The sequence below is a fragment of the Megalops cyprinoides genome, chromosome 2, assembly GCF_013368585.1.
Source record: "Megalops cyprinoides isolate fMegCyp1 chromosome 2, fMegCyp1.pri, whole genome shotgun sequence".
Taxonomy (NCBI): domain Eukaryota; kingdom Metazoa; phylum Chordata; class Actinopteri; order Elopiformes; family Megalopidae; genus Megalops; species Megalops cyprinoides.
The window spans coordinates 17,740,663-17,766,517 of record NC_050584.1 but is presented as its reverse complement, the minus strand read 5'-3'; the positions used below and the strand labels follow the sequence as shown (position 1 = coordinate 17,766,517).

Genomic DNA, 25,855 nt, shown 5'->3' with positions numbered 1-25,855 from the left:
TGGTAAATCAGGTGTTCAACTTCTGGGTACATTGCAATGTTCTGATGGTCCAAGTCTAAATGTTCACTGAAAGGCTGAATAAGGGTCATATGGCCTACTTCAGTTATACATTCTGAGACAGGGTAGGCAGAGAGGGTGTACGTCAAGTAACGTCAGGGATTTATTTGGTTTTCAGGTTTATGACACGACTACAGTGGATCCTTCACAGCACTTTAAAGTGATAAGCTCTCCTGGCCTATCTCCATTAGCTTAAACAGACGCAAGACGGCTATCTCTTACAGATTAGTGAAGATTTAAACCTTTGGGTAATTGATTCCACTGGAACGTCATTCGCCGAGTGCATCCCATGGATGCGGTTTCCAGCACAAGGTCCCTCTTTATCTACAATAAAGACAGCAGTATCTTTTGCATCCGAAAGAAAATATATCAACTTGTAACAGCAATTAGTTCATCCAGATTGCTTTTGCCACCAAATTAAGGCTGTCATTTATCAAGTCAAGCATGTGACTGCACCTTTCATGCACTTGGCTTAGACGCGCATGCAAATGAACGACTGAAAACACAGAGGACCTAATCTGCAACAGCCTTGACTGGCCGTTCACTGGTGCAGCTAAACTCTCTTGTGAAACCATCCAGATCATTTATATGTTCATTCTGAATATTCTGCATATATGCTGAACCTGCATATATTCTGACCTAGACAGAAGTCCCTGCAATCTGAGAGCTTTAGGTTTAAAAAAATATAAAGCATAAATACATACAGATCAATTTTTGTCATCATAAATATCCTATGTTTTTACACAATAGAGCTGAACCCTTTCACACAATGTGCCATGCTTTTACCTTTTTTCTTGGGGAAAACTGACATTTCCAGTACCAGTGAAAATAGACACATGCACCCATGAGTAGCTTTTGCACATTAAAGCCATAGTAATAGCCTTTACAGAACACAACTGTAGAGCTTCTAAAAAATCTATACTTAAGCAATGCTAAAATTGCAGAGCATTGCTTAACTGATTCTGTATACAGATAACAGACCTCGTAAACAAACTTAGCACTGTGAAAAAATTCAACTCAGAACAATTCAGGAATGCTTTTGGCACACATTTCTAAGGTTGTTCAACCTTTAGATTACCAGCTGGGTTTTTGGATCACTGAAATGGTACATGACAGAGTTCACAAAAACTGCTGACAGATTCAGTCCCTCCTATCCTTCTATACTAAATATTTACAACACACAGTCTGGCAAGAAATTGCAATTTATACCAAAACTAGCATCTGGCATGCACTGAAAGTAATATGCATGTTCAAAGTTGCATTACAGATAGTGAGTACATTGCCACTTAAGACTTTCTACACATACTTGACTACATCTACATTTTTCTCCAAGGAAAGCTGCAAATTAACATTTTCTCCACTAACTGTCTACGACCAGTGTGACTATACCAACCACACTAATGTGCTTTCTGTAAATGTAAGACAACAAAGTTATTAAACAATGGCGACATTTCAAAAAATACAAAGTAGTGTATTATGAAAAAGGTTGTGCCGTTAAAACAGAAATGTGTACCTAGCACAAAAATCAACCTTAAATTTGCATGTAAGCTTTTGTGAAAGGGCCAACAGAGGAAACTTGAATCACTTCCCCTCTAAAGGAACTTCTCATGACAAAAACTCCTACTAAGCTATAAAATAAAATTAAAAAAAAAAAAAAAAAAAAAAAAACTCATTAGCTTTACCTGCTTGGCTGTACCTTGCCTGGCCAACCTTTGGAACTTTGTCATGCAGTACTTCTAATATTGTTGACTCTGTATGGTTTTGCGCTTGTGTTGTACTGTAAAACAGAATATTTTCAATAGTATCCATCGCAAGTCTGCAAGCAGCAAAAGACTTAGCAGGTTACCATACCACTTGTTTTGGAGTAAATCCTCTCTGTAGGGCCTACTCTGAAATGTTTATGGTCTGAATAGTTGTATTTGTGTACTGCGCTGGATTCAGATATGGGCTGGGAGGAACATCGATGGCACCTTAACCAACAATGAATGGTGACCAAAGTTGTGTAAAGAACTGCTTCGTTTGAAGAACCTTTTTTTGTCTCAGAAAAAGGGAACACAAAGACCAGTAATGAACTGTGATTATGATGATGCTGGGATCCTTGTTGAATTATGGAGCAAAATTTGTAAAATGCAGCCTTTTTTGCAACACACACTGAGTTATTTGATGTTAATAATATGAATTCTGCCCACATTTGCCAAGTATCACATATGGGGATTTTTATGCATAACAAGACTCCAGACTGAATAAACACTCATAAAAGGTGCAAATTGTCCATTTAAAGTTCAAAGTTTACACACACCATTTCCACCATAACATTTTTACCTGAGAATATTTACTTGTCATCAAAGCACACAGAAAACCTTGATCCCAGACAATCGGCCTACCCCTTTCTTCCATATCGACGACTGCATTGTGCAAATAAACAAACATGACCATTGTTTCGACAAATGCTTGCTTAATGTCACATTAGGATAATGTTAAATTAGGATATGACGAATTATACTAATCACGCTATATTCCAATCACACAATCAACACGTGTTCTTTTTTAACAGTAAAAAATATATATATACACAAACAAAAGTGTGGAGCACGATCAGCTAAAAATGAACGATTTTGTCCTGACCATAGGAGATCTTCCTTACGTCAGATATTGCGTTGAACTACGTCGTACTACCACTTTGAACTTTGAGGATTTTTTTTTCCACAAATTCTAAACACGTGAAGGGATAATTAACCAGAACAAAGTGACCAAGTGATCGCTTTCTCGTGCTTGCAAGTTGCGTTTTGGAAACTCTGCGGCACCGAAAAGACAGCGGAACACAGTGTCTTTGCAGCGTTCTAGCCATCTACGTTTGTTCGTTCTTTGCCATTTGAACACTATGTGTAATTCGTACAGTACTGGACGCCGTGAACACGACTGCATTCAATGCTATGATTAGCAGTATAGCTACTAGCGGTAGACAACAGTATGGAAACATTTGCCCTAACACCACCTGCTTCTTCTCCACACTTAATGAAACCTATGATGTAGCACGAGCATCCTTCGAGGAGTGGGCAAAAACGGTTTGTTATTTCACCCCCAGAGATTAATGCCAGTTGTATCGTGTGTTTAGAATGCGAACAAATAGGCACAGACAGCAATTTCACTTTACCTGTGACAGCTGTCTCGGATCAGGGGCTCCGAAGAGAGAGGAGCTGGAGCTGAAGCTGATGGCTCCCCTCCGGCTGAGAACATGCTTGGGGACCGGCCTGTCCAGAGGCAAAACCGGCAACTGATAACATACTTCCATTGAACAATATCAACGCTGGATCCAGATCAAAATTCAATAAAATAAATCAAAAATAAAAAGAGAGATAACTAAACGGAGAACGAATCGCAGGGAATGGGAACGCAGTCAGCCAAGAACCCATCAATTGAAAATCTTCATTTATTTTAAAAATAATCAGTTTTAATGTTAAAGACAGAAAGTACTTCTTTTTGTTCGGAGAGGCAAACTTGAACAAACCGCCGTCATTAATAAAATGTCTACGCTTCTCTTCTCCTCGCGTGTCTCGTTGTATCCCATTTTATTCCGGTTTTTATTTATCGGGCTTCTGTGCCCCTTTCCCCCTTTTTCCCCCCAGATCCGGGCCTACAAAGGACGAGGCCTCTGTCTTTTTCGTATCTCTTTTAAAAATTGCTTCCTCATTTTTTTTAACTCCTTTCAGGCGTGCTTCATCGTGACTAGGCTCCACGGTATGAATCGAATTCAAAACAAATGGGCACAGTCACTTCAAAATCGTGTTTGAAAATAATAAAGTAAAATGCAGTCTTCTGGGAAAATATCAAAGAACTTGCCTCTCGAATGGTTCGATGGTTTTCATTCTGTGTCCAGCACTGCCAGAGAAAGTATCACATTTTATTCAGTCCTTTTTTCTCCTCATTGCAGGCATAGATTGCAGCCGTAATTCAACGCACAATTCACCCAATGCAGCACTGTATATCAAACAGAAAGTGGCTTGTGGAAAAAAAACAAGCAATACCCAGTTCGCTGCTGCAGAAATGCACCGCAGATATTGGCACTCCACACAAAATTAAAATAAAAATGAAAACAAAAACAAAAGGTAAACCAAGGTACGTTGATTTCCTATTACTACCTCTCTCTTCCTAAAGCCTTACGGGCTCCTTACGAACAAACACCACCTGCCAGAGATGGAGCTGTTGAAGCGAATATAAAGCGCCCTTGTTAATCTAGTCCAATGGCTGCGGTGTTTTTTATACTACGTCGTGTTTCATTGGGCAATTTGATAAGGCAGTTCTGTTACACACGCGCCTATTGGATATACTGGAAGGGTGATTCCGAGGCTGATTTATGCAGTGGTTCACCTACTGCACGGACCGGGTATTCCACCACAAAGGGGTTTGCCCTGCCGCCGGTCTGCATCATTGCTAGTGATTACCTTTCTTGCATGAGTCATCCAGATGTACTTGAGCAGTGATTGTCTGTTAACTGTTCTCAGTGCGTAGACGTGAAGGTATGTGACGGCGTGTGTGTAGCAATTACTTCTCTCAAGGCAATATTTTCCCTTTCTGAATAAAACAGACAGAGCAACTTGACTTACAAGCAAAATATAACAAGTTTATGCTGTATTATTTTGCTTATTGCCCTTCACTGGAAACCCTCTTTGATTTCAAGAAATTGTGAAAACCTGTCGGCTTTCTGGTGGGGAGCTGAAAACTACAAGGTGTTATTTGTTCTTATTGAAAGGAAACACACAGTGTAATGAACTAGTTACCTTTTTAGAGCTGCTGAAGGGTTAGTGAAGTATTCACAAAGAATCACTAACATTACTCTAGAATCTTCCTGTTCCAAATGTGGTGCAATATTAATTATTATTTTAAATAATATTGTACTTTGTGGTGCTAAGTGCTAGCAGAAAAAGAAGCTGTCTGCCTGTCTGTCTATGTCTATGTGTGTGTCTGTGTATATATATGAATATACTGTCTTATTGCAGAAGACCATTGGCATAGTTTTCATATTCTAATTTTTGTATTGATTGTCCATTTTGTCAGATCTTCTGTTGTACATAGTAACCCCCTATTTTAGTTTCACCACTTAGAACTGAATGAAATATGAGAGTCACCTTTTGCGCTTGGGTGGTTCTCCTAAAAGTGAAAGCATCATCCCCTGAATTTGCCTGAGGCTGTTTTGGAACGTTTTCTAATTTTGAAACGTTTTAGTCAGAGTTTTTGAGTCTTGTAGAGGAGAAGTGAGGGACAATACCAAACTGTGCCATGGCAACAGCCAGGCTGTATGCCAGAGGAGGGCATAATGACTGCTCCCCCTCATCACTCCAAATGCATTTCAGCTCCCGACTCAAAACCCCCTGCCTCGCTGCCCTGCCTCTTTTCCAGACAACCAGGCCAAATTGTGCCAAATTGCTCAGACAATCAAATTCATTCACTGTTCACTAGAGCCACATTCACCCTAATGAACCCAAAGGTGGACAGCACTGCAGTACCGCTCACTTCCCTCAACCAAAAGTGAACCTTTCCAAGTCAATCAATAGCTGGGACTTAACTAATGTTGACCTCAAGCCATTGCACTGGCCAAGTACCATCTCTAAAATGCTGCAGATGTTCATTTGTTTGTATGTTTGTTCATTTATATATGTAAGGAAATGAAAGCCATGTTTGCATAACGCATACATAACAACATCCACCAATATTCCACTGGCAACCACTATGTTCCAAGAAAATTGTGTTTGGGGGACTTTTTGTGGATAACTGCTTGGGATATGCTACATAAGTGAAAGTAAGTGATAAGACTTTTCGTTTTGTGGGTTGTGGGCTGGAAATTGTAGCGCGTACCATTGTCAGACAAACGTGTATGTAACATTTAATATTTCCTGAGGCTGTGAAACAATTGCTTTATGTTCCTCACAGAAGCGCTCAATGACTTTCAAAGCCATTTCAGATGTGTCAAACAACCCAACAACCTGTAGAGCAAAATTCTTGGGAAGATAAAGAACTGGTTGGAACTGGATAAAGCAACATTATTTGGGGTTTATTTATATATAAGCAACACTTACACTTGAATAATGGAGGAATGGAGTTAGGGCCTGTCACACTGCACACAGAGTAGGGTGAAACACCTCCTGTTAAGATACTGTACTACTGCGAACTGTTTACCTCTCTTACTTTGATGCCCTCTAGCTGACCTGAGCTTTTTGGAGTCCTGTCTCATTTTTCCTTGGAACACTGGTTCATTGTTCAGAGTCAGCCCTCTATGGGACCCTTCACGCAGATTTTCCTTACTGCATTTGAATAAGGTTTCCTTTACAACTGTGATTTGGCCTGGCTGTGTATGGCCCTTTGTTAGAGGCCGATATGGCTTCTCTCTCCCCTCATGAGCCGTTTCCTTTTCGTCATCTGCAGCTGAATCGAGCAGAGGGTCGGCAGCTCTGTGATCCCTTTCTTTCTTCTCACACCATCTCCATATCAATGCAGAAAAACTGGGGAAGAAAAGCAACAAGGAAAGATTCGTGTGCGTATGTTTTTGAACCAGCCCCTTCGGTCAGAGATCATTTTATAACTATCACACCTGCAGCTAAAATAATGACTAGTTAACAGTGTGCGCAAAGCATTCCATGAAAATGCTGACAGTCTTGATTATTTCACTCAAGATATGGCCACTTTAAGATGAACTACAACAATGTTCCAATGACATGAAGTCTACTGAATGATACAGTATGTGCCGAAATAGGAGACACTTAGGAGACACACCAAATAGTGTGTGTAAATACTGGGTGCTCTTGTTTCTGGGAGTATGATACCAAGATTAAAAGAGGTCTACTCAAGTATACCTCCAACCAGGTGTGACCTTGGAAGCCCAATCATTATTCAAACAATCCAAACTAAGAGTGCTTCAGATTCCTTGTTGGTGACCATGCCCTGAAAAGCAAGGCCATTTTCTCTAGGCTTGCCACACATATAGCTACAGAAATACTTATTATCTGTTTTGTGTCTGTGTTTTTCTCTAACACAATGTGCAAAAAGCTGCTGTAACCATTTTGCTTTTTTTACATTTTTACATTTATTCATTTAGCAGACACTTTTATCCAAAGCGACTCACATAGGTTACAGTTCTTGTTATCCATTTATACAGCTGGATATTATATGTATTATATTATATGTGCTTTTCAAACACAAGAAACAAAATCAGAGTATTTAAGTTTAGGATGATGTTGAATATCTTGTATTCCATTTACAGTAAGATGTTTACTCTGGCTAAATCTGTAATATTGGCCAAAAACCTAACATTTCTGCTCTTGTATTGCATTAGCAAGGTTTTTAAGTAATCCCACTTCACAGAGGCCTGCAGCTGAACCACTGCTCCCAGACAAGAGCAAGAGCTCCTAAACAAGAGGGGCAGGTAAAGTCCCACAACACCACCTCTCTATCTCTGTGTGTGTATGTGTGTGTGTGTGTGTGTGTGTGTGTGTGGAGGAGAGAGAGACATAGAGAATATGGCACAATATTTTTATTCCATATTTGTGGATGGTGTAGTGCCCACACAACAATATTTTTATTGCTGGATCTCATCCATTCTTGATTTATGTACTGCTAAATCAAAGCAAGTGTCTCATTTAACTAGGGGTAAAGGAAGAAGGCAAGAAATTGGTAATTTTTTAAATAAATATTGCCGTCCTTGTGAAAATCAGATTCTTCAGGGAGACCTACCTCGATGATTCGTTTTTCTAACGTTCTGCTCTTACCCCACACTGGTCCCTGGACAGACATCCTCGCTTCTCACTGTGTCCCCCCAAGGGGCCATTGAGGAAGCTGGTTACTCAGCGAGCAGGTGAGACTGGGACATCCGCCTCCACAAGCTTCCCTCCATGCGCTATCCCACTGAGATCCGCAGGGCCCAGGGAGGGAAAATCGTAATTAAATTTTTTTTGCTTCACATAAACAGCAACAAGCTGTGAGGTTTGTCTCAGATGATCATTTATGCTCACACGGCGGTGCAAGCAGTTCATGCAGTTGCTCTTCCGCAGGATTGTTGCACCTGATATTAACCTCTCTGTAAGCACACTCATTGTACGGCACTCTTTAAGAATGACACGGATATTCCAGCATACACACATACATGTTGGTCAATTAGTGATAGACAAACCATAGACAAACCATAGTAAAGTTACTATCTGAAGACATGCCCTGTCGTCTAAATCACAGGTTCCCAAACTGGTGAATATTTCCCTTTTATGTTCAACTCCCTTTCAGGTGATCCTTAATTCTACTGTCTGTGTGTTGTGTAGTGTCAATTTCTGAAATTTATATCATAGTTTTGTTACTATGATAGTACTGTGAGGAGTAATCCCAGTATAAGAGGACAGCCATCTCTGCATCATGCAACTCTATACAGAAGCTATTTGTGCCAAAGCATTCAGCACACATCAGCTGACATGGAGAAATAGGGATTTATACAACCATTTAAGTTGATGAATGCATGGCCATATAGAATTAAACCAAAGCCAGGCTGGGAATTTTGCCAGGACACTGGGCAACACTATACACTTCCCGAGAAATGCTGTGGGATCTAAACCACTGTTAGGAAGCATCCCAATTAGCATCTCATCCAAAAGACGGCATCTCCTACAGCACAGTGTCCTTCTCGCTTCCCTGTACTGTGGCATTGATTTTGTGTTTGGTCCAAATGGAAGAGTGCCCCCTGCTGGTACATGAACACCATGTTGACCAGCAACTTTGTTTTTCCACGGTTCTCTTCCAGATCCTAACCTCAGCACTAAGACCAGCAGTTTCCATCTGTAACTGACAGGCTGTATTCTGCATACTGAATTTGCTGTTTGTGGTTCTTCCATCAAAAAACTACTATATGTTTATTCATTTTGATACATAATCATAGTTCATTGGTACTATTAACACATTTGCATGTTTTGTTTGTCTAAGGAGAGGTGGAAAAAGTGTCATATGTTAGCAGGGAGCCTCAGGAAAGTGGAAAATAATTTTGAGGTGAAATCCAAAATCACGATGAATTTTCTCAACAGGGACAATACTTACCAAAAATTTTTTTCACAATGATATCAACAATCAACAATAACAATCAACAGATTGAAGTATCAAGAGAAGAACTTACATTCATACCGTTCCAGGTTTCATCTTTTAAGAATCTGTGCATGAAGCTGTCCTGTGAAATGTACCCATAATTAAAATATTCAGAAAAATATCTACCTTCCATTTTATTTCACGTTCTCTGTATCACAGACAATCAATGTCCTTGGCAGTGATATACAGACCCATAGAGTTTTGGAAGCACTGCGCTAAAAAGCCAGTTGAAGGTGGGGACAACATAACTGTCATTGTTCATCTACCTTATGTTGTTAACATGAAAGCTGTAATCACAGTGAAAGCAAAAATGAGCAATAATGTTATTTTACGGTAAAGCTACAGTTACTGTAAATCAGGCAGGGATGTTAGTGAATTAAATCTTTCCAGTGATTCATTTTTTTGCATTAGTTGATTAATCTATCAATCAATCAGGCCACTTTAAATAATTATTTTTGCATCCTGACATTTTTATACAGCATTCCTGATAAAGGCATGCTTGTGTTTCACACTCTGAGCCATAATTATCATTGAATCACCAATGCCACAGTGTACTGCAAAGTTAAATCCACAGAATTAAGCATCATCTCCCTGTCACACAATGCACTGGATTGACAGATTTTCATTAAGAGAATTGCATAATCAAATGTAAGAAAACCTGACTACACCCTTAGCAAAGCTTTAACATACAAATTCATCTGTTAGTTGATGGAGCCCACACGTCAGAGGTTTCAGGACTATCTGTAACAGTGAATTTAAAAGATGTGTACTTTCTTTGCCCCATTTTGGATGGTTATGTCTTTATTGCCACCTTGTGGTAAAATATGGTTAATACAGACATGCCATTATCACTCTAATAATGGCTTCAATACAGAGCATCTACAGCAGGTGAGAAAGTCATGAGTAGATTAAAGTAGATTAACATGTGTTATAAAACACTGCTGGCATTGCAATTGACCTTGACCTTTTCTTTCTTCCTTGGTAAAGACTTGGAAGACAACAGCAGGTGGGAGACTGATAGAGTTTTTGAGTTTTGCCAAAACTTCATTTAAAGCTCCACTGATGATGCAGTCACTCACATACTGCACACCACCTTATCCCACCTTGACATCGGCAGAGGGAAATATGTTAGAATGCTGTTCATTGACTACAGTTCAGCTTTTAACACTATAGTCCCCCCTTTACTGGTTAGTAAGCCTCTGGACCTTGGACTGCATAGCTGTCTGTGCAAATGGAACTTCCTGACTGGTGGACCACAGGTGGTTAGGGTGGGCAGCCTCACTTCCACTTCTCTCACCCTCAACACTGGTGTTCCTCAGGGTTGTGTCCTCAGTCCCCTGCTGTATTCTTTGTACACACATGACTGTGAAGCAAAGAGTAGCTCCAACACCATCATTAAGTTTGTGGATGATATTGTGGTGGTGGGCCTGATCACCAACGACAATGAGAAGGCCTACCTGGAGGAGGTGGAGAACCTGACAAAATGGTGCCAGGTCAACTACCTCTCCCTTAACGTCAGCAAAACAAAGGACCTGCTAGTCGACTTCTGCAAGACACGACAGAGGAGCTACACCCCACTCTCCATCAACGGTTCCCCAGTGGAGAGGGTGAGCAGCTTCCAATACCTCGGCGTACTCATCACCGAGGACCTGACATGGACCATTCACACTTCCACCCTGGTGAAAAAGGCACTGCACTGCCTCTATCATCTCTGCTAAAGAAATTCAGACTGCCAAAAACTGATTTCAAAAACCTTCTCCTCTGGTGCCATCGAGAGCATTCTGGCAGGATGCCTCACTGCCTGGTGTGGGAACAGCTCTTCACAGAATCATAAGGCCCTGCAGAAGGTGGTGCGACTAGCTGAGCGCACCACAGGGACTGTTCTAACTCCCCTCCAGGACTTGTATGCCAGGCGGTGCAGCACCAGAGCCGGTAAGATAATGAAGGACCCCCATCACCCAAACCATGGACTCTTTCAGTGGCTGCGGTCAGGCAGATGCCTCAAGGCCAACACTGAGAGGCTCCGAGGCTTCTTCCCCCAGGCCATCAGAACACTAAATGCAGCTCATACTGGAGTCTAACTCCGTTCTGCACATTTTTTTTTATGTCTTGCACATTTTTCTATTGTGTTTTATATCTCCCTTAAGTTATTTCTTCTTATATTTTTTATATTTTTTCCTTATATTTTTTTTTCTATTGTGAGTCGTGATTGTGAGAAAATTATATTTTTTCTATTGTGAGTTTTGCACACAGTCTGCCCCGCTGCCGACTATCATTTCACTGCACTGTACATAGTACCTTGGCATGTGACAAATAAAAAACTTTGACTGTGACTTTGAAAAGAGTGACAGCAGAAGTCACACACTGCACGGTAAAATGAAAACAGACTCAGACCAGATATTTAAAAAACATTTAAATAAATATTGAACATTTTCCCCTAGGGAGTAGATATATCGTTTACACACCACATTTCTTCAAATGCAGGTTTTATTAATCTGTGATACTGTAATTGTAATCATTCATAAACCTTGCTTTGACCAGCATTCTAGAGGTTCAGTCTGTCTCCTCTCTGGGACCATGATCATCTTTTTTCCCTTCCCTTTCCCTGTAAAAAATGTCCATTTTTCAGAAACTCAGCACAAAAGCAAAGAGTTGGACTTTTTTGTTGTTCTTTCTACATTTAAAACCCAGAATAAAAACAGCTGCATACTGACTAAAAGAGAGGACACATGTGAGCGGATGAGTTTTATTTGCCCTATATGATGATATTGTTTTAATCAAGATTACCCGATGAAGCTATGTCAGGATCGTAAATCCAACTGATGCCATTGAACCACGTGATTGTAGAAAAATCATCTCCCAGTGCAAAAAAAAAAACACTAGCTACAGTGACACAAACACGCAAGATCAAAGCAAACTTGAAAGGATGTGGCACAACATATCACAAGAAGAGCAGAGAAAAATTGTGAGAATTCACAGATTCAGTGAGCACCAGCTGTCAGCACTGACCAGCCAATACCAGCGCTCCTAAATGCCCCAATAACAATGAGCCCACTCTGTCCACAATTTCTTTTGTAGCAGGCTAGACCAAGAGTGGCAATTTGCTTTGTTTATGTAGATGAGGTTTGTATGTTGTCACAAGCACAAAGTAGTTTTTTTACCTTTCTAAATATAAGGTAAAAAAGAAAGGTGCCTAGTCTACTGGGACAGTGGAAAAAAGGGAACATATCTATATATTGCATCCACGTGAAAAAACATCACTGTACACTATAGTGATGTTTATTAGCAACAATGAGGGAGAGAGTTGGTATGTTTAATAATGTTGAATAATCACAGAGTTTACAGGAAAACTATTGCCCCTCTTCCTGGTCCTGTGTTATGCTTACACATGTCACAAAAGTAGCAATTCCACTTAGATATAGATGCTTATTTAAATTTTGACTGAATTGTCAAAATAAGGTTTTTCTCTTGTGTGTGTGTGTGTGTGTGTGTGTGTGTGTGTGTGTGTGTGTGTGTGTGTGTGTGTGTATTTGTGTGCTACAGAAATACTTATCTGTTTCATGTTTGTGTTTTTCTCTAACACAATGTGCAAAAAGCCCCTCTATCCATTTTACTTTTCATACACTAGAAACAAAATGAGAGCATTTAAGTTTAGGATGATGTTGAATATCTTGTATTCCACTTACAGTAAAATGTTTACCCTGGCTAAATCTGTAATATTGGCCAAAAACCTAACATTTCTGCACTTGTATTTTCAAGTAATCCCACTTCACAGAGGTCTGCATCTGAACCACTGCTCCCAGACAAAGGCAAGAGCTCCCAGATAAGAGGGACAGGTAATGTCCCACAACACCACCTCTCTATCTGTGTGTGCTGTGTGTGTGTGTGTGTGTGTGTGTGTGTGTGTGTGTGTGTGTGTGTGTGTGTGTGTGTGTGTGTGTGTGTGTGTGCGTGCGTGCGTGTGTGTGTGTGTGTGTGTGTGTGTGTGTGTGTATAAGAGAGGAGAGAGAGAGAGAGACATCAGGGATCTGACACAAGAGAGATGTAAATGTTTCATTACAAAAAAATCTTCCCTTAAAAAGTATTTGATTATTTAAATCAACAAGGGAACAAAAAGTGATTATCAAGTTTTCTAATTTGTTTACTAATTTGAGCTGCTATGTTGATCTGTTTCCTTGAAGGAGAAACTGATACACACCTGTACAAATTTCTTCGACTCACTGTACTTAGACTGTGTTTGAGTGTCAGCATTTTGGGGTTTCACCAGATTCATTTAGGGAGATTGAAAAATTCATGAAAGATTCATGAAAAATATAATATTGAGAACATAATTGTATGTGTAGATACAATACACTACAGTACACTACAGTCCAGGAATGACACAAAAACATTGTCTGGAGTCTTGTAGAATTAACTAGTGGTAAGATAACTAATAAAAAAATGATATTTTTCAGGTTGTATGTTTGCACAGATTATATCATATAGTGAAACATTGGATAAATATTTCACAGTTATGTTTAAAAGTGGCAGTATTTCTGTCATCCCTATACATCTGCCACCAGGGGAGCTGTGAAAAGCCTTGGACATGCTATTATACACTTTTAGATCCACGAGATGGAGCTCCTGAGCCAGATCATCCTGAGGCCTCCAGAAACGGTGCATCTACCCTACATGACACTACAAATACAACTACGTATCAGAAGCTTTTCTAACACTTCACTGATCTTGACACAGACATCTGAAACACTTGCTCCAGACCAATGATTAAGGCTCTCATTCAGGGCTTTACTCTCTTGAGGATCCAAACACACGTAGATGAGGTCTGAGTGTCTGACAGAAACAGACAAATAAGAGAAACGGATGTCATGTTAAGACCTCTTCCTAACTGAACCCCTTCTTTTATGTTAACCCATGCAAATAGGTGAGCTGTCTACCCAAACACTATCGACTTATCCAAAATGGTCCCCTGAACATGGGAGCTGAAACCTGATCGCACCTGCAGACACACAGCTCAGGGCCATTGGCCGTCTCCGACACTCGAACCCATGACTCGATGAATGTTTTATTCATTCCAGCCAGTAGACCGGCTCGCACAAAGATGAGCAACCTGACTCCATTGACCTGCCTGCCTTGGGTTGGAGAGGACTTGCAACGGTGGGCTCAACTGTGGAACAGGTAGGAAAAGGAACAAATTTAGGAGATGGAGACTGTGTTAATTTCTGAGTATTGCCCATGCAACCTTGCTTGAAGCCTTCAAAAAACATGACCAACTAATTCTTTACCCCTTTTGTTGGTATATCCTGTAAGGGCTGATTGGATGCTGGGATCCTTGAATGCAAACGCTCTTCTTTTGAAGGTCATTGTTCTTGACTTTAGTTCAATTACGCAATTTGGGCAGTTGAATCAAAGTGAACAGTATGAAGATAAGAATGCTGAGAGGATATTTGGCTAGAGCTGCCCAATAAAATGTAAGAGGGAAGAGGAAGTGAGCAGGATGAGTAAGCAAAATGTTAGAGAGGAAGGTATTAGGTAAATTTGCATACTCTGAAAACAAGTAGTGCATGAAAGTATTGCTTGTCATTCATTTCAAGATAGAAAACAACCCAATATAGAAATGAAGATGGGTAAACCATACAAATTAGGGTAATATTCTTCTACATAATATTATTTCATCGTCAATTAAAAAAAAGTTTCACAGTGATAGTTGTGCCAACATTTAGAAGATGGAAGTGTTTTATGTGTGCCAGAAAGGAGAGGATGTTAAATGTTCCTATAAAGCATCATATGTGAAGACAAAATGTGTTGTTATTCTTAGTCAGAGCCCTATCAATAATGAATTGAGACACTCCAGTGATAATGTTACTGATAGAGCGCTGGCACAATACAAGCACGCTGGAAAACCCGGAAGGGTTTGGCATCGTAGTTGCATAATATGTGTGTTCTTTGGATCACAAAGGTGATTGATTAGCCAGTCAGCTTTATGGTTAATGTCAGCCATGGCACTCAAACCTCAATGGTTTGATCCCCAACCACGTCACACCCATTCAGAAATGGAGACACTCCAAAACAGAGAGCATCAGGACTGTGAGACACATTCAACCACACATTGTTAAACTGTCCATTTTTGAATCAAAGCATTAGTTTTATCAAAAGTCACTCAATGAATGCATCAACTCAAATTGTCTCTACAAGGGCTTTGTCATCTACGTTTTCTGAATGGGTTTGTGTTTTTGTTCTTGTTTTTTTTTTATATTGTAACTTGGAGGTAATGGTCATACAACATGTCTGAGCAGAGGCAACGTACCCTGTCCACCTCAGGAGAGGCTCTCTACCAAGTCCTAGGCCTGGACAAAACCTGCACCCACGAAGACATTAAGAGGTCCTACAGGTGGGTACAATGGCACAGCTGGGAGATCTTTTGTGAATTTAAGCATCCAAGGAGGGGGGAGAAGGTATCCTTTTACTAGTGGACAGTAAGTTAACCAGTCGAAAACCTTCACAAATGAGGCATCAACAGATGCCCTCTGAGTATGTGGGATATTTCTGCTGATTGTGGCGTGGCGTATTGAACACTAACTGACAAACTCTGGAATGAAGGCATCCTTGCGCAACTGCCAGTAGCCTCCGAAGTTATGCCGAAGAAAGAGATCTTGTCAGAAGTTCTGCACCGGCCCCCTTCCCCAAGACAAAACGTCGCAGACTAGGCGAGATGCGGGGAAACTCGTGTCGGAGACCTTCTGTAATCACAGCATTTTGTCTTCATCCAGATGCATGAATATAATATGATTTCCACAGAGCTGAAATATTAATGCGGCAGAGCAGATGGCTGCTGGTTTTATTCACTCGGAGCTTCATGGAAGGCTGCAGTCGGCCGGCCGGGGCGTTGCAGCGGGAGAGCTCCGCCGCTCGGCAGGATGCGGGTGACCCCCGCACTCTCCGCTCATAACCTCACTGGGACACGGCACAGCAGCAGGGCTAGCCCGCGGATGACGGCGCCAACAGAAACAGCCTGTGACAACAGCATGGCTCTGAGGAGTCATGATTTTGTTCTTTTCATGCGGTTGTATTGTGTCTAGTAATAATACGGTCTTGGTTAAACATCCCTGTACATTCACAAGTCAGCTCAATTTAAAATATAAGAAAAATACAAAGAGTGAAGTTGGTTGATCCACTTGTTGGGCATAGGTTTTTGTTTAACCGTTCATGCATCAGATCAATGGTCCCAGTTCACTGAACTCAAAAGGACTAAACATATCCATAACTATGCATTACATTTTGGCCTAGGCTTGTGTTGATGGCTGACATGTGCATGGCTTTACAAAGCGCTATTCACTTTTTTTATACGCTGATGCGAAAAGGTTTTCACGAGGAATAGGGCCCTATTCCGGAACTGAATAAGTGAGACTACTCCATAACCATAATTAATTCCAGTCTCCTCTACATGCCACTACATCAATATTTCTTGATTTGTCTAATTCATGTTAATTTAAGAAGTCATCTAAATGGTTAGCATTTAAAAAAAACACTTGTTTGTGGCTAATGAATATGTAATCACAGCAGCCCTTTCAGAAGTCATTGGTTTAATTAAAAATGAATAAGCAAGCAAGCATGAATGCAGCATTATAAAATGTTGATGAGAGATTACAATTCACAGTGAAACGTGTTACAAAAAAGATTTGTAAAAAAATTATGTAAAGCCTGCTATGTTTATTTAATGATTTCTTTAGAAAGGGAGCTTTTGTAGGTCATAATTCCTGTGAATAGTCTTGAAATGAACCTTTGTGTGGTTCAAGCCAACGTGTAATTAGGTGTGACAATGTTGCCCTAAGATATCTACCTCTGCAATGCTGATGGTTTTCAAGTAACTGCGGTTCTGCCAGAGTAATTGAATTTGAATGCAATATTGAATTGCAATAGACACACCTTGGATGGTTTACCAGGGAGCACATTCTCCCCATGCCTAAAGGAGTAGGTACAATCTACGGTCTAGTCCTCCTTCTTTCTCTTTTTTTGCCTCTGCACATATCTAAATGAGATGCATATTGCTGGTTCTGTCCCTACTTTCAGCTTGATAAGATTTGTCACTAAGTTAAACACCAGCTTTTAAACAGTTCAGTAACATCCCACATGCCACACTCTCAGCCAAGTTAACCTGAATGTGAGTGTAAAAAAATATCGCACCCAAATCCCAAACTCCTGTTTAATGCTGCGTTAATATTATAGTCCCCCACCCCTTTTTAACTGTGCTGCGGTAGATCTGGAGCGATCAAAACCTAGCCTGTTTCTCGCCCCAGCTGCGTACCCTGACTGAGACTATGGCAGCACCTGCAGGTCTGAGAGTGGATAAGGTCCCAGTATGAAGAAAAGTGCAAATGGCGATGACAAACTGTGAACAAGCCAACAGCTGGGCAAAACCCCAGAAAGCCGAGGTTTCGGTATTCACACTCAAAATGCTAATTGCTGAAAAAGTCATATGTGCAGAAGGAAGCTATGTTTGCTGTTATTTTTAACACGTGTCAAGACACAGACAGATTTGACTCCTAAAATATTACCCTTAATTCGCTATTGCTACATGTGTTTAAGAAATGTGTGGTATCCTTAACGTGTTAAACAAAGAAAATAAATAAATTAAATGAATCAGTTTCATGAAACATAACATGATTGATGCATTATTTAGCCTTTTGCTCACAGGTGGAACTATTATCTACTATAAATTAACAGGATGTGAGAGCAGGGTCCAACAGCCTTTAGAATTGCCTAGGAAATCTTGTTTTGTTACAAGTCAGGAAAGTTGGTGAAAAGTTGTTTGATCTCTTTCAGAAAACTAGCTTTGCGTTATCACCCAGACAAGAATCCTGAAAACCCAGATGCCACCGACAAATTCAAAGAGATCAACAATGCGCACGCCATCCTATCAGACATCACCAAAAGGAACATTTACGACAAATATGGCTCCCTCGGGCTGTACGTCTCACAGCAGTTTGGCGAAGAGAACGTCAACACGTATTTCATGCTCTCCAGCTGGTGGGCAAAGGTAACTGTTTCTGTGCCAATCTCCCTTCAAGCTTAATTAGGATGCTGTTTGGGATCTGTTTCCACACAAACAGATCTTTAAGTTTTTAAAAGCTTCAGTAATTAAAACCATAAGTTTTACTTACAGTGCCCACATAACGTCTGCCATACTTTTAATGATTAATTTTTTAGTTTTTGCATTTCATTTCTCGCAAACAAATTCAATTTGGGTATGAAGGTTTTCATATGTCCAAATTAATAACCAATGCATATATTAGGATGGCATATACCCCTGTATTGCTCATCAGTTGTATACCAGGGTGTTTCTTAACTTATGTGTATGTGTGTGTGTGCGTGTGTGTCCAGGGCCTCTTTGTCATATGTGGCATACTGACGGGCTGCTACTTCTGCTGCTGCCTGTGTTGCTGCTGCAACTGCTGCTTCGGGAAGTGTAAGCCACGCCCCCCCGGGGAGGAGGACCCGGAGTGCTACATGTCCCCCGAGGACCTGGAGGAGCAGATCCGCACGGACATGGAGAGGGGTGAGTGCCTATCCCACGTCAGTGTTCACACCTGGGAACAAGGTTCAGTGGGAACCACAGAGCATGCTCTCTTTTCGCCAGTTGCCGTGACACACGTTCTTAATTATATTTAGGCCAGATGCTCCATTAATGTGCCAACTTTATTGAAGTATTAAAGACAAAGTTAGCAAAAGAGGGCCCATGGTGTCATCTTCACCGAGTAACAGCCACTTCCACTTTCTGTGAGGCTCGAAAATGGAGTGTGGACAGGGGTGACGTTTTTCACACCACAATATATAGCACCAAAAACCCTCAGGAATTTATTTCATGCTCTGAGATAGAGGGATTCACAGATAGCTGGCTGGAGAAGAGCTGTGTAAGTGTCAGATCGGTCAGGTGCCTTGCGCATAACGGGACATTTCAATTTATGTCTATCTTTTTGCAAAAAGAAAAATCAACAATCCCAAACAGCATGGGTAAAAAGAACAAAAAAAAACCCTGCTTATCATCACCTCTAAATTACACCACAACAGCAGCACAAGGGTTGTATTTGAAGAGTACACTGACTGTGGATGAGACTTTGATGTCATTAAAGCAAAAGCTTACTGACGTTGTACAATACACGCTCTTTTCCGATAAACAAAGTCACTCAGTTAATGAAAATAAATTGATGCGATGCATAACAGCCAAATGTTTGGACGTGATATGTTGTTCCGGTGCCAGTTACCAGCATGAGGTTTTTCATGTCTACTGCAGACCTCCACAAAAACAGATAATTACTGGCTGTGAGTCACTTCTCAAAATGTGTTTCCATGCCGGTTTATTTTCAGTAGCTGTGTAACAATGTGAAACAATGCCTTTTTAACGCATTCAGAAAAGATAACACTCGAAAGGATGAGCACACAGCTTCTTGTCTTTGCAATCCTTCTGACGAATTTGTACAACAGCTGTGAACAAAGACATTTTCCATTTTCCATAAAAAATGTATAAACAGCGCACAGGATAGGATGTCACCACAGAAAAAAAAAACTCTAAATTTAAACGCATTAATAATAGACCTGCTTATGAGGTATCACTTACTTACGCAGTTAAATAATATGACTAAATGGCTAGAAGTAACAAACACTAAACCATTCCTACTACTGTTTTACACTTAACTATACTGCACCCAAAGTAACAACTCATATCAGTTTATGCAGCATAACAAATATTTGTAGCCAGCAGTATAAAAATGCACAGTAGTTAAGCATGAATTACTGTACTGACACATTCATGTAATGCATAGGCCACATTGCACATTCACATTTTCTTTGCGATCACCACCAAACATATTTTCCTAAAAGCCACATTACTGAATGTCCTCACATGGAAGTTTAACTATTTTCAAAAATCAGCAAACCATTGCCCTGTTCTAGAGTTTAAAACGGAAAAAAATTCAAGCCCACAGAAACAGCCATTCAACAGCTGCAAAACACATCACGTCATGCCCCTTCCAGCATTACTCCAACCCTCGACTGGCCTCTGGAGAGTGCCACCTGGATCCTGAGGTGTCTGGATCATGCACTGGGGCTGGGAGCTGCTCTAGCGCTGGCCACACGCGGCCAGCACCCAGAACAGCGGCACGCTGTGGCACATTCATCAGCACCCCCGTCCCCCTCCCTCTGTAGCTCGCCCTCAGCAGATGCTGCGGCAGAATCAGTCAACCTCCTTGCTCGTGCATGGGGTGAGCGGGACTCCGGTGATGGACGATGGCCCCTCCCTCTCCTGCAGCGGGGCCGCGCTGAGCCAGGACAGTCACAGAGCAGCTGATGGTAGGGGCTGCCTTTAAGGTCTGTGACAGAGGGCCAGCTCTACGGTGTGGAAGGGACTGCTTAGAGGGGTGGAGTGATCGTAAATAGCTGTTATGTCCTTACAGTGTGCCGATGAAATGCGTCACCTGTTCTGTATCGCCTCTAGTTTCTGTACTGAAAGGCAGCACAGCACAGCAATGGTTCTGTCTGTCACTAAAGGAGAGGGTCTCAGAGCCATAACCATCAATTAATTAATTTTGTTTTGTTTGTTTTGTTTTGATTAGCTGTTTCATTTTTTGCTGTGTTGAGATAATATGCAGCTAGCAGCTATCTCCAGCTAGAACACGGTACCATGTAAAGTGGATTTAGCTGAATTTAGTGCAATGCCATTTTTAGCTTGATTTGAACGTAAATGAAAAAAGCAAGAGATATCTCTGATGTGCCAGCATGTTCCAGATGCAGGGAAGCATTTCTTAGGGCTTCTAGGTAGCACTCTCCCTCTCTGTGGGGTTAAATGTTCAGTACAGAATACGATTAATAGGGAACCACATTGGTGAGCTACTGTGCATCATATGATTAGGTTGACTGGGCCTTTTATCACACTGTCTCGTGCATTTTATGACAATATGTCTCGGCTTGTGCAATGCCTTCGATGATACTGTGTGTACATATGAAGCGTCAGACTAATCCAACTAATGCATGCCACCGGCTATCCACCAGTAAATTAGATTGGTTGGCTGGGTTGCCGTTGGAGACTGTCAACTTGATCTGCAACTGGTGTGTACTGTGTGGACATCTGGGATTGACATTTAGCAGATTTAAGGTGGAGTCTGACACACGGAGTCCTATCAAATAAGCGCAAGTGCAGCTCCATCTAATCAAGGCTGCTTGCAATACATTCCAAACTCTCTGACATATTGCAAGCCATTTCATACCTGATGCAGAGTAAATCATCTACAATGTAAATAAAAATGGCGGCCTGTATATTCAATAAAGCCTTTCCCCCTGCCACATGCATGGAATTGTGAGGAACAAAATGTTGCTGTTGAGGGAAACAGACTTGAATCTCCCACTGCAAGGGGACAACAGTCCATAATAACTTTCTCTCTGCACGAACCTGAATGGCTCAAGCCATTCCGAAGCACTTCAGAGAAACTCATCCACTTACTGCTCTGCAATGATTTTACCTTTCCAGAGGGTGACACGCCCATTGTGCTTCAGCCAACCAATGCCAGTGAGAAGACCCAGCTGATTGGAGACGGGCACCGAACCTACACTTAAGTGCGGATACACTACCACAGAGGTTTATCACACAGGGATCCCCACATCAAAAAACAGCCCTACCACGGTGGCTCCCACTGACAAGTCCCAAAACAGGACTCACTTTGGCCCTCTCACTTTGTAAATAGTGAATGTGTGTTTGGCTGTGTAATGGCACTGTAATTTGCTGTATTTTATTGTACCTCTACATGAATCGATGCACACTTTTCAAAATAGTTGTTGGTTATTCATATAGTTTTGATCTTGACTTTATGTACTAAGAGATTTCAAAATCACTAGATCCAAGAGTAAAAGTGTCTGATGAATTCAAATGAATACAATCCGTTTCATATTTTAAATGGAATATTAATAAATTTTAAGTGGATTTAAGATGACCAGTGAACATTTATTTCAGTGTTTGAAAATAATCTAGAAACAGTGCTGGGTTAATCAAAGTAAACAGTTGTGTTGATGCATTTGGGGCCTATATGGGAATTTTAATGAAAGTGGTACTTAGTGTAATTACTTCAGTGGTGTTGTATGACCAAAATGTAGCAATTATTGTAACAGTGTGCTACGATATCGCCATCATCGGGCAGTAAGTAAACTCTTAAGTATGCAATGAACATATCACAAACCACTGGTAATTATTTTGTATGCCCCAACTGTGGGCCTAATCTAGATTAAGCATTCTTAACGTTGTTGTGTTTTTGTTTTGTTTTCTTTTTCTAAAAGCAATCTCCACTGTTTTCTATTTACCATAAACGTATAGTGTTGAGAACAACTCATGCATATATTCTTCAGAAGAGGAATTCTTTTAACAAAAATACCAACTGTACAAAAAAAAAACTGGTAGTGACACATAGATTTAGAATGAGAAAAGCAAAGATGTTAAATTGCTAATTACATTAAACACGTTTCATTTCTAACAGGCCACCACTATTTTAGATTAAAAACATCGAAATTAAAAAAAAATGAAGAATATAAACATAAAACACACATCTCACATAAAAACATCTAAATTAACGTCACATCAAAAGCAACATTTGCAAAATGTTTTGTTGCTAACTACATTGTCACGTATGTGACGTGACGACGCAAGAAGGGTCATGGTTTGGTACATTTTTTTTTTTTTAACTTCGTCTAAAATGAGTTTAAATGTGTTAAATGTGTATGTTTGTTTTCTTACATACTGCATACATGGCATCGTGGTTCCTACATCGTTGATTTCGAATAATATTTGGGAAAAATCCGTCTTCCTGGAAATAAATTAAAAAAAAAAAAAAAAAAAAAAAACCAACCACCTTCGAGCCGGATTCGAACCAGCGACCTAAGGATTTCTCCATAGCCTCTACAGTCCTCCGCTCTACCAACTGAGCTATCGAAGGGGTCCGTCACCAGGGCGTCATATCTTGGAAAAAAACTAAAGATAATAGTAACCTGAACTGCGTAATAGTTTCATTTGTAGTTAAACTGTCTTGCTGATGAACTGTCTGTCTATCTAAACTACGTATCTAATTAGCTATCGAGTTAGCTAACGAATTTCCTTTCATTGGAAAGCTGAGTTGCCGTTCCAATAACATTCAGTATCCTTCCAAACTCACCGTGGGCCTATCTGTTGCGGCAAGAGCGCTGATTTTCGCTAAGTATAAGTGTAGGGGAATTAGCTCAAATGGTAGAGCGCTCGCTTAGCATGCGAGAGGTAGCGGGATCGATGCCCGCATTCTCCAAAGATCCTTTTTCAAACCGGGTTTACAAGCTACACTTACAGTGTTGAGGGCTGTAATCGATTTGATTATTCGATTAAGTAGACGCATAAGAGGAACGCGGTATAAATTCTTACGGTTAATTTTTTTAGAGATTTGTTGAGTCATCACTTGTTACTTCTAGCCATACACGTCACTGTTTCTCCAAGTTTTGGTAGGGACCCACATGGGGTCGCAAAACCAAATTGTAGAGAAACTGTAGTTGAAAACAGGGGCATGGCGCTTAATTCATGTGCATTTACGTGCATTTTCGAATTATTGTTCACATTGTCGTGTATGTGTAGTTAAATTTTACATGAGATTTGGACTAGATAGCGAGGTTGCGATTCTAATGAAAACCGATGTTAAACGTGGAGTCATATCGCTCCATCCGCCTAGCTAATATGTAGTTAGCTAGGTTGTGATAGAATTTAGGCAATGAAAAATCCTTGGAAAGACTGAGTTCCTCAAAGTACTACTTTCAGTTCTACTTTTTGTAGCGGTAAGGAGCAGGGCTCTAAAACCAAAAACGTTGTCGGTACCATTCCCATTCCCATGTGGGCCACTGTTGTTTTACCCTATGGCAAGGTACCAGATTGCAGCTGTATAAATGAATGACATGAAATATGTACGCTATGTAAGTCACTCTGGATAAAAGCGTCTTATAAGGACATTTACATTTACATTTGTGACATGTAATGTAATGGAACTGTTGGTCAATAAGGAAACGACATGTCTATGTGAGAAAACGGGTAGCATTTGACCAAGGTAAAACACAAATTTCTCATACACTTCATTTCCTTCCTGAGTGATACATCAGAAGGTGATAGGCTAGAATTTGTGATTGCCTTTTGTGATTTGTGATTGTCAAATATGTGATTGCCTCTGAAACACCTTTCATCTTAAAAAAAAAAGCATTCACAGCAACTTGTTGGGTTTCTGTTATTGTAGCTTGAGCGTGAAATACTGCTGGGAATTGCTTTGGGGCAAAGTTAACATGTTATTTTTTTAACTACTTTTATAAGTAGGCCAGTGAAGCGACTGTAAATTGATGTCTATTTTTAGTTTCCCTAAGCACCTAGAAGCTCCTGCCTACATCAATGCATTTTTATTCAACTGTCAGGAAGGAGACAGTATAATTCATCAGCTTTCCAGTGATTTAAGATAAAAAAAAATAGTCTAAAACTGATATGGTGATGTAAACATGTATCTGTCATGCAGTAGAGTGTTGATACATCAGCATGCCTCATCTAGCCAAAGTTCAATTTGATTCATTAAAATTTTACAGAATAAACATGTTCTCAAATGTGTTTTACTGTTGTGTCATTGTCAAGATGTCTTTTTCAGTTAAGTGACTCATTTCTTATTAATAGTTTTTTTAATCCTGCAACCACCAAAAGTAAAAATTTTCTTGACCATGTAAATAAAACAAAAACACTGATACAAATAACCTTCCATTATGACCAACTTGACATCATTTATTTGAAACAGGAGTGTTATTTTGGATTTGGCCCTCCATTTGGTGTTTCTATTAAAATGAATGTGCAGAGCCCTATATTTTAGGAACCGTAATCCCCTGACACACTGTAATTCAGCTCACTACTGCCCTGTCACTTGACATCTTTTCATTTTGCCTGACAGTTTAAAAACTGCTAGAGAAAGAGAGGATTTTGTTCCACAACCAGTTCCTTAGGTGACAGGGAATAGTGAGATAGCTACTGCACTGTGGTCACAGTGACTACGTGACCCCATGGTTGGTGAGTCAGGGAGGTGAGTCTGATGTCTGGAAGTTTCTGTTTGGAGTCCCAGCAGAGCTGTGCTCTCAGCTGAGGTCTGTGCCTCAGGCATTCTGGAACAAAAATGAGACCACACTTGAGACAGATGCTTTACTGTATGTTTTATCTGTTGAGACAGTTGAGCCAAACTATTATTCTGCTGATAAGCCGTCACACTTGGCTGTGTATCATAATTAACGTTCCAATTCTTTGCTTTTCTTCCTTCTTTCACACACACGTTGTGGACTGCAGTTTGACCTTGATCATGGCCCTGCCATCTGTCATTATTAGCAAGTCTGGAAAGAGAGAAAGCTTGGTCACCCAGTGTGTGGGGATCACCAGGATGAGAAGTTCAGCATCTACAGTGTGACGTGGGGCGTGGCCCACCTGCTCTGTGTGCAAGGTGCTCACAAAGATCGGGAGGTGGCAACCCTCAAATGTATGCACCAAACACATAAGCCCCCCTCTCACCCTCTCACGCACTCACATCTGAAGATACCATAACAATACAAGGACAAATGGAAACATGCCAGTTTACAGACATAAGGCACCAGTATATAGCCATGAAATAAAGAGAGGTATTGT

The 25,855-nt window shown here is 40.6% G+C and overlaps 2 protein-coding genes and 2 non-coding genes across 6 annotated transcripts in view; 2 read left to right on the top strand and 2 right to left on the bottom strand.

Moving 5' to 3' along the window:
• pde7a (phosphodiesterase 7A) overlaps positions 1-4,227 on the bottom strand; it is a 34,103-nt gene extending 29,876 nt beyond the window's left edge. For all 3 annotated transcript variants that reach the window (XM_036521321.1, XM_036521322.1, XM_036521323.1), the window contains exon 1: positions 3,212-4,227. In XM_036521321.1, coding sequence (XP_036377214.1) covers positions 3,212-3,349 — 138 coding nt within the window. In that variant the 5' untranslated portion in view covers positions 3,350-4,227. The remainder of the gene's footprint in view (positions 1-3,211) is intronic.
• An 11,222-nt stretch (positions 4,228-15,449) lies between these two features.
• On the top strand, positions 15,450-21,771 carry dnajc5b (DnaJ (Hsp40) homolog, subfamily C, member 5 beta). The gene is made up of 4 exons (XM_036522463.1): positions 15,450-15,556; positions 17,989-18,202; positions 18,547-18,721; positions 21,686-21,771. The coding sequence occupies exons 1-4, from the start codon at positions 15,450-15,452 to the stop codon at positions 21,769-21,771; spliced, it is 582 nt and encodes a 193-aa protein (XP_036378356.1).
• A 1,281-nt stretch (positions 21,772-23,052) lies between these two features.
• Positions 23,053-23,138, bottom strand: trnay-gua. The gene is given in 2 exon segments: positions 23,053-23,088; positions 23,102-23,138. It is a non-coding gene; the product is annotated as a tRNA-Tyr (tRNA).
• A 269-nt stretch (positions 23,139-23,407) lies between these two features.
• On the top strand, positions 23,408-23,480 carry trnaa-agc. The gene has a single exon. It is a non-coding gene; the product is annotated as a tRNA-Ala (tRNA).
• Positions 23,481-25,855: the final 2,375 nt, after the last annotated feature.